The sequence below is a fragment of the Desmodus rotundus genome, chromosome 7 (assembly GCF_022682495.2).
Source record: "Desmodus rotundus isolate HL8 chromosome 7, HLdesRot8A.1, whole genome shotgun sequence".
Taxonomy (NCBI): Eukaryota; Metazoa; Chordata; class Mammalia; order Chiroptera; family Phyllostomidae; genus Desmodus; species Desmodus rotundus.
Genome location: NC_071393.1, coordinates 442,580 through 451,694, shown reverse-complemented (window position 1 = coordinate 451,694; position 9,115 = coordinate 442,580). Strand labels below are relative to the sequence as shown.

At 65.1% G+C, this 9,115-nt stretch overlaps 1 protein-coding gene across 9 annotated transcripts in view; it reads left to right on the top strand.

The window, feature by feature from the left end:
• Positions 1-1,744: 1,744 nt before the first annotated feature.
• Positions 1,745-9,115, top strand: part of FBRSL1 (fibrosin like 1) — a 49,465-nt gene continuing 42,094 nt past the window's right edge. For 8 of the 9 annotated variants that reach the window (XM_053928061.2, XM_053928060.2, XM_053928062.2 and 5 more), the window contains exon 1: positions 1,750-2,431. In XM_053928061.2, the coding sequence (XP_053784036.1) occupies positions 2,150-2,431 (282 nt within the window). In that variant the 5' untranslated portion in view covers positions 1,750-2,149. Of the gene's footprint in view, positions 2,432-9,115 lie in introns of all 9 variants that reach the window. The other variant, XM_053928066.1, reaches the window with a different exon arrangement.

The following is a 9,115-nucleotide window of genomic DNA, read 5'->3' as shown; positions in this document are numbered from 1 at the left end:
ATGTGTATTGATTTTAGAGAAGGAGGAAGGGGTGGGGAGAGGGAGAGAGAAACGTTGATGGGTTGCCTCTTGTCCACCTCCTGACCTGGGACTGAACCTGCAACCTTAGGTGTGTGCCCAGCTAGGGATTGAACCCATGACCTTTTGGTGTACAAGATGATGCTCCAACCCCCTCAGCCACCTGACCAGGCCAGTGCCTTCTCCTTTGCCAGGGCTGCTGCTCATCTCCTGGTAGGTCTCAGCTCAAATTGTCACTGGTCAGAGGCCTTGGGGGCCACCCAGTGCCCACTCTGTGCCAGCTCCCTGTTTGGTGTTCTCCGTGCTACCCCTTGATGTTACCTGGCTCTGGGGCCATGGTCTCTCCCACCCCTGCAAGGAAGGGGCCTGTGGCATCAGGTGTCTCATCACCAACAGCCCAGACACAGGGCCTCTGAAAAATGTGTTGAATGAAATAATGACCTCAGGATCTGGGGAAGACAGCTGGCCCCTTCACAAGAGGAAGATCTAGCTTACTTTAAACTTATTGATTTCCAGTGGCGGGGGGGGGGGGCATGGACCTGTCTCCCCTTACTGGGCAATCACTGCATGCGCTCTGACCCACAACCTTGGTCTATCAGGACGATGCTCTCGCCAACAGAGCTGCCCAGCCAGGGCCAGATCCAGCTTTCGACTCTCCAGCTGACTCTTGGCGTGGGTTCCTGGTTCCTGCCCCACTGGCCCTCCGTGGGGAGCAGCCCCTGCACCCAAACTGCTGCCTCTGTGCAAATCAGGGAGCCCAGGGCCTCATCCGAGGGGGCCTCCCATCTGGAAGGGCAAAGGGGTTGCCACAGGGAGCATGCTGGGAGTGGGGCTCTGGCCTTGGTAGAGGTGCCTGACCTTAAAAACCTGGGAACCAGGTGCCAGGAAAGGGGCGGGGCAGCACTGTCTGTGGGACAGCCCACCTCGAACTTGTCCACCAGGGCTGACCAGCAGGGGACAGGGAGAGCTCGCAGAGCCCTGCAGGGGCAGCGATTGGCCTGCTGGGAGACCCCTGGGGAGAAGGACAGGGTCAGGTGGAGACAGCCTGGACAGAGATGTGGGGTGGGGGGGTGGGGGGGCTGAAGCAAGGAACCCTCACCCAGCCTTCCCAGCCCCCCCACAACACAAACACGCAGGGTTTCTAGGGTCTGGAGAACCCGCCCCAGCATCAGAAGCGGGGATAAGGATGCCTCATCCATGCCCCGTATCCGTGTCCTCCCTAGAGGTAGTGGCAGCGTGGACGTCCCATCCATGGCCCCCCATCAGGAGTGAGGACGAGGACTCCCCATCCTTCACACCCCACTGCGACCCCCAGCTCGAGGGGGACAGTGAGCGTGACTGTGTCCAAGTGTCTGGTTAGGCTAAAGAGGCCATCGCTTTCGTGCTCACGTGCTCTCAAGTAAACGTTCTTCCGGAGGGAGACCCTTTTACCCCTCACCCGGGCTCCCAGACCACCCCTGTGAAGGGGCGAGGCATCCCAGTTCCCTCCCCGGGAGGCGGGGCTTACGGGGAGTGGGAAGGGCTTGGCTGAGCCGAGAGTGGGCGGGCCAGGGCGTGAAGGGGTGGGGCCTCCCAGCCGGAGGCGGGGCGACCAGGAGCGGCCGGCGGCGCGCGGGTGGGGCCTGGGCGTGGCGAGGCCGGAGGAGCCGAGCTCAGCCTGGGCGTGGCCGGGGCGGGGCGAGGGCGTGGCGTGGCTCGCGCAGGACTCCGCTGGAGCGCTTACTTCCTCTGGCGTTGGCTGCCGGGCGGAAGTACGTCAGTTGTTATCTGCTTTGGTTCCCGTCGCTGCCGTCGCCGCCTCTCGATTCCAGGCGCCTCAACCCTGTCTGCGCCCAGACCGCCCACCCGGCCCGCCGCCCGTCTCCCGCCGCAGATGGGACGCGCTCCCCAGGAGGCGGCCTGGAGCCGCTGAGCGCTGGCCGCCCCGCCAATGCGCGCGGCCGCCCGCGCCCGGGCTCCCAGGCCGCGCCGGGCCCGGGTTTGAGGGCTCCCCGCGCGGTATGCCCGGCCCGGCCCGCCGCCCGCCGCCGCCCAGCGCCCGATCCCGCGCGGCCCAAACCGAGCCCGGCGGCCACGCGTAGCGCAGCGGCAGCGGGAACCCGACGGCGCGGCCGCAAGGTCACCGCGCGCCATGGAGGCCAAGGTCCGCCAGAGCCGGCGCTCGCGCGCGCAGCGGGACCGCGGCCGGCGCCGAGAAGCGGCCCGCGATGGCCGCGACCGGAGCGCCTCGTCGGGCGACGAGCCCGAACCCGGGCCCGGCAAGGAGAACGCCGGCCTGCCCCGCGCGCCCCCGCCCCGCGCCCCCGCCGCCGCGCGCCCTCCGCGCCGCCGCCGCCGCGAGTCCAGCTCGCAGGAGGAGGAGGTCATCGACGGCTTCGCCATCGCCAGCTTCAGCACGCTGGAGGCCTTGGAGGTAGGTGGGGCGGCCGGGCGGGGCTCCCTGGAAACGCCAGCCCTTGGGCGTAGGCACACACCTCTTAGGGCTCCCGGGCCACTTAGGGCTCCCGGGCCGCTTGGGCCCCCCGCCCCTGGCGGGTCGCTAGCTGCTGGAAGTCTCAGCAGCCAGCAGCGGGTGCAGGGGTGTTTGCATCGAGCTGCTGGGGAGAAAAATCTCTTTAAGTTACACTACCTAAAAGGGGTCCGCGGCTGCACAGCCTTCCCAATTGTGTTTTTGTTGCCAAAGTATCACTTTATTGGGCTCAGGATGTGCTAGGGAGGTGTGCGCCGCTGGACTTGGTGGAGGCGGTGATAAAATAGATACATTGAGGTTCTTCCTGTTCTCTTTCCCTCGAGGTTTCTGTTTAGACTGCTACTTGCAGCATGGTTAATAGGATGACAACAAATATTGCTTGTCTGGCTGACTTATCATGGACAATATTTGCTGAGCAAATACTGCCCTGCTTGCCTGGGTCCCCGTGAGTGGAGAGGGAAACGAATACTGTCAGAGTTGGCAAGTGGTGTGTGTGGGAAACTGGCCTGAGTGGAAGTGCTGGCCAGGCCCTGGGAGCCTCCACCCTTAGGGGCCCCATGCAGCACTTACTTTGAGGGGCCAGCATCTGTTGGGCTTGGGGTCCCAGGGATCACTCAGTTAACAGTTCCCTCCCTCTTTCTGGGGCTTGGAGGCCATTGACCTGTGATGCCCCCCCCCTTCGTCCTCCAGTCTGAGCTTTGGGGTAGGAGAGGTGCCTGCAGGGGACCCTCTCCCTGGGATCCGCCAGGTCTGTGGAGAGCTCAGGGGGAGGTGGCTCAGAGGCAGGTTTTCTGCTTTCCGCCTGGGCAGGGCAGGTGCACAGGTGGGGCACTGTCTGGGAGCTGGTGCACACCCCACAGCCCCGGGATCCTTTGTCTTGCATATCTGTGCCTCCTGAGATGGTTCCTGGGCCTGAGGGTCTCAGCAAAGACGCTCCAGTGTGGTGTGGTGGAGGTGCCTCAGCTCTGAGCTGGGAAGAGGGCCCCAGGGCTGAGTGTTCCCCTTCACAAAAGCCGGGCCCTTCCCTGCAGCCCCTGAGGGTGGTGACACCACCCTCCTTCCAGCCGGCCTCTCCCACCCAGCATTGTCTCAAGCAGCGTTGCCATGGCCCCCCTCCGCCTCTGCCCAGGTCACAATTGGGCAACTTCAGGTCTGGGAGCAAATGGCAGGCATCCTTCCTTCCTCCACTGTTGACCCCACGGTGTTTATTGCACACACTTTCCTTCCCGCCAGTCTCCTCTCTCCCTGCGGCTGCCTGTGACCTGCTCGCTCTCTGTTTGGTGGTGTTTGGTGGCCGTCCACACCAGGCTTGTGAGTGAGAAGTGTCCAGGCTCCACCTCTGTCTCCTGTGCCAGTTGTGGGGCCCCAGTGCCCCGTGCCCATCCGTGGAGCCAACAAGTGGACAAGGGAGAGGGGAGGCTGGGCTTTGGGAAGACAGCGAGCCCCGAGCCTATGGGGTCCCTTTGGGGCCCTGAAAGCGCAGCCTTGGTCTAGGGGAGATCTGTGGGCTCCGAGGGGCCTCGGCTGGGTCACTGGGAGCTGAGCCTGCTCCCTGCTCAGTGCTCTGTGTCACCCCAGGCTGTTCTGTGAGCCTTTCTCTGCTCCTCTGAGCCAGGAGGTCTGCCTGGTGTGGAAAGTGCTGGGCTTCTGCACAAGTCGTGACTTCTAGGTTGGCACTCTGGCATGGCCTCATTTCTTGCTAAAGTGTAGTGGTTTCTCCCAGACGTTCACGGGGGCGGCTGGCGGGCAGTGAGTACGCACTCCAGCCGGCACTGTGCCTGTCCCCGTCCCCCTGCACGGCGCGGGGGGGGGGGGGGGGGGCACTGAGACCCAGCGCCGTGAGTCAAGGCCCCGTGCCCCTGCAGCCCGGGCAGATTCCCTGCACCCGGCAGGGCCCTGCCCCTTCATGTCCCGGACAGACCTATCCCCATACTCCCTGCTCCCCTACCCAAGACAGGTCCCTGACCCCCAACCACCTGTACCTGTATCTACTCCTGAGGCAGGATGAGCCCCTGCCCCTGGGGTGGCTGAGGGTGTCATGGCCACTTCTGCTGAGTCCTCCAAACACAGCAGGCAGTCCTGGATGTGTTGTGGCCGAGAAGGGGGCCCTGGGTGTGGCCTGACTTGGGTGTGTCTGAGGCCCCTGGGGACACTTGGCTGGGAGTGAGGGGAGCTGGGAGCCGGCCTTGCCAGCCAGTGTGTGGAAGCTCACGCACGTGTCAGTCTGCCTGTGGGGGCCTTGATCCAGGAGCCGTGTGCCCAGCCCACACTCCTTGACAGAAGCTGAGACCATGTGGTGGTTGGGTTCAGCAAGGAGAGCCTGTTGTGGAGAAGCCTGTGCAGTAGGGCGTGTCCCCCAGGCTGCCCCCTGTTCTTCAGATGGGGAAACTGAGGCCCAGAGAGGGCGGGCATTTTGCAGTCACAGGATGGGGTGCGGCACCAAGCCTGGGACCCTCAGCATGGTGTTGGGCTGCTCCCTCACCCTCTGAGGACCCACAGCTGCGGGAGCTGCTCCTCCCAGTGGGAGAAAGCAGAGCGGTTTCGTGGCCGGTGTGGACCGCGTGGGTGTCGCTGTTCCCTCCAGGGCAGCAGCCATTTCGCTGATGGTGAGGCAGGAGCATGGGCTGGGGTCCCCACACTGTCGTTGACGATGGCCACAAGGGTGTGGTCCTCGCACTCTGGGCAAGGAAGTGAGGCCCAGGGCGGGCTGTCCAGGACCCACCCCCTGCAGCCCCTTGGGTCTGTGAGCTCTTCCCCGGGGCTGCGTCTTCTGGACGCTCCCGGGAAGCATTTGAGCCGAGCAGAGTGCGCAGTCTGCAGACACCATTCCTCTGCTTCACCGTGGGTGTCGTGTGCATATCCCTGTGGCCTCTGGGCCTCAGTTTCCCTGTCTGACACTCACACCATGCCCCAGCACCTGCTGGCAGGGAGGGTGGCAGAGCCGCCTGTCTCCCCACTTCCTCCCCTCTGCTGAGCACCTGGAGGCCGCAGGTGCCGGGGGGCGGAGGGGGGGGCCGTGCCGGGGAGGCTGAGCATGGCGGTGAGTGGGGTCCTGTGGGCACAGTCCACCTTCCCTCTGCCCCTGCTCCTAGTTTCTGGGTGGAGATGCAGGTCCACAGCCTGAGTGTTTGTGTGCTGGTGTGGTGGTGTGTCTGTGTGGGCGTTGGGGCCCTGCCTGGGCATGTGGGCAATCCCGTTGGGACCTTTGTGGGTCCCAGCACCCCTCTAGTCTCTATCTTCCATGTGTCCCCTCTGCACTCCTGGCCCTGACCCCTCCCACCCTTGCCGACCATGTGAGCCCCTCCGTGGCTGGTGTCGGTGGCCTGTGGAGGGCAGGCTCACACCTTGTCCCTCAGCTACACTTGGCACAGTGGCTCCCGGAGCCCCCAGGAGGGCCCAGCTTCCTCTGTCCACGTTATGGACCAGCTGCAGTGCGGGCGGTCACTTCTGCCGGCCCACCCCAGGGGCAGCAGCGCTCCAGAGCTCAGCGAGTGGGCCTTGCCCACGTCCCTCCAGCCCTGAGCTTCCCACCCAGTAACTGTGCGCCGTCTTGGCCCCTCTGTGCCCACCCAGCCCTCCCCATGTGGCCCCTGCAGCTCCAGCCACACCTGCCTCTCAGAGACCTTGGGGCGCACGAGGGGCCGCACTCAGCCCTGCAACTGCTCTGCCCTTGCTCAGGAGGTTCTCTCCCTGGCCCCTGGCAGGACGCTTGTAACCCCTACATCCGGGCCCCGGGCCGCACCCCCCCCCTCCCCCCCGCCCGCGGCCTGTGCTCTGGTCTGCAGCCGGTCGGACCCTCCGTCCTTTGTCTCCGTGCGGACCCTGGTGGTGCCAGGTTGTTCACAGGTACCTCTTCCCACCTGGAACCTTGTCGTACCTGTGACGATCTTCTGACGGAAACTGCCAGACCGGGGGCATCCGTATGCCATTTTTTTAGGGTGTTGGTAAGTGGGGAGGCGGTCACCCTTCTGAGCAGCGGTGCCAGGGCCGTTCCCACTGAGGGGCTGTGTGTCCCGCTGCGTGTCCAACTGCGCGCCCACTCTGTGTCCTGGTTGGTTGCCGCCCCACCTTGGTTGTACCTGGGCGGCGAATGGGCTTCCCTGATCCCAGGGTCCCTCCTTTCATGTCCAGTGGCCCCCATGTGGGTGCCCACCCCTTCCAGTGAGCCTCTCCTGCTCCCCTCAACTTGGGGTGTGCATCTCTTCACGTGGATGCCGTCCTGTCCAGGAGGCGGCTGGCCTGGCCTCATAGGCAGGGTAGTGTCCAGCTGTCCCTGGCTTCCAGGACCAGCCCTGCCGGCTGTGTGGCAGTCTCGCTTCAGGCTGCCTGGCTGGTACCGTAGCTGAGGTTGGGCACCATGTTCCTAAGTGAAGTTGGTCTGTGTGGTCTCGTGCTGGCTGGTCGTGCCGCAGCAGTTCCGCCTGTGCCCTGGAGCAGCCGGGGCGCAAGGGAGCCATCAGCCCGCTCCACACGGGGAGAGCTCCGGGCCCTGTGTCCAGCCCTGCTTGCTGATGCCCAGTTAGAGACCCCAGTCAGCTGTGTTCACAGCCGGGAGGCAGGTGGTGAGAAAGGAAACGGGGCCCATGTGTTGGTGGCCCTGGGGCAGGCCGTGCTCACGTGTGGTGTTGCTGGGTCCTGGGAAGGGACCACTGGCCAGCAGGCTCACTGTTCTCCCTCCCGAATCCCTGAGCCTTTACTGAGCGCTGACCGGGCGGTCCTGGTGCCTCCACGCAGCTTGTTTCGGCAGAGGAGGCAGATCAGAAAGCGCTAGGAAGAGGTGGAGGCTGTCCTGACAGCACTGGGGGCTCGGGGGGAGGTTCCTGGCAGGGGCCAGCTGAGGAGGGTGGCGGCGTCTGGTGGGATATTCGGGTTGGCACGCCTGGAGCAGGGCCACGGGGAACTGGTGGCACTTGCTCCCTCGGGGTTTAGCATCGGAGACCCCCATGCAGTGGAGTGCTTCGGATGCCCTGGGCAAGCGTGGCGCTTGGTTCCAGCTCTGTGTGCCGGTGGTTCTGCTGCCCTGGTGTGCCCGAGTCTTTTTATCCTCCTTCATCTTCCCCGGACTCTGGGCCGGGCTCTGCCTGAAGGTGCCCGTCGGGGAGAGGTGATCCCAAACCCCGGTGCGCAGCCCTGGGCGGTGTAGGCCGCCCCGGCCTCACTTCCCAGGAGCAGCCCATGTGCACATGGGTGTGTGTGTGTTGTGGGTGTGCCTGCATGTGGGTGGGGTGTTCATGCATGTGCGCCTATGCAAGTGTGGGGATTTGTGGGTGTGCATGTGTGCGTACACGTGGGGCGGGACCCCCTGGCAGAAAGCTGAGGCTGGCCCGGCAGCCCTGGAGGCCACCCGGCTCAGACCCCGGTCTGGCGAGCTTTCTCTCTGGCCCTGGCAATGCTTCCTCCTTGGAGCAGCACTTTGGGCGGGCGCTGTCGCCTGGGCCCTGCACAGGTGGTGGGCGCAGAGCCGCACACACTGGCCCGTGGGTCCCAGACAAGGGAGGGTCCCCTGGTCACGGGCGGTGGGGGGAGCAGCACACCTGCTGGGGTGAGGCCCACAGCCCGGAGGGAGCGGGGCGGAGCAGCCAGGTCCGGCTGGTGCCCAGAGTATGGAATTGGAAACGAGGTATCAGGGTCAAAGTCAGGGTGGATGTGCGGTGTCTGTACCAGGTGAGGTGTCGGCTGACCTCATCCACCCAGCAGCCCTGCTGCGGGAGCTGTGCGGTTCCCATTGTTGGATGAGGAAACCGAGGTGCAGGTGTGAGGGCGCTTCCTGTCTACGCAGCTGGCAAGTGGCAATGCAGGACAGGAACCGGGCACAGGGCATGGTCTGCGCTGGGCCTGGGCTCAGAGGCTGTGGGGGTCCAGAGCAGGGGGTGGGGTGGGGGCTGGGCAGGGCCCACCTCCCTGACCCACCCGCCCAGCCTGGGACCATGGGCAGCTGGCCTTCCTGGCCTTGAAGGTGACCTCTGGGCAGCTTGAGACTTGGCCCCATGGGCACAGAGTGACCAGCGCAGACAGGGCTGCCCCTTCCCACAGCGCCTGGCAGCCCTGGGCCTGCTCCTGGACCAGGACTCCGCAGGAGGGCGAGGTGGCCCTCGTCTGGGCTGCTTAGTTCCGTGGCTTCTGTCTGTCTGTCCCCCACCCGGCACAGCTTCCCTGGGCAGCACACCCCCACACATGGCAGCCGATCAGCAGCTGTGCAGGTGTCCCAGACGGAGGGCAGCAGGGACACGTGGCCTGGATGCAGAGGGGCTCAGCTGTGGGGGCTGTTGTCTGGTTGAGAGGCTGGGAGGGGCAGGGACTGACGTCAGAACCTGTCGGGACAGCGGTAGGACTGTTCCGTCGCAGCCGAGTGTGTCAGAGGGCGGCCTGGGTGGTCAGCGCAGGCTCACAGTGAGGGCCCCTGAGGAGGAGTGCGGGAGCCAGCAGGAGACTGATCCATAGGGACCAGGCTGAAATGAAGCGGGATCCAGAAGCTTCCAGAGCAGCTGAGGTGTTGGCGAGGCCTCCTTGGGGCCAGTCTTCTGGGGCAGCCACGTGCTGGTGGGGGAGCAAGGAGCCTCTCGGGCAGGATGCCTTACCGGGGGGTCAGCGCACCCGAGGTCTCTTTTGAGGGTGGGCAGAAGGTGG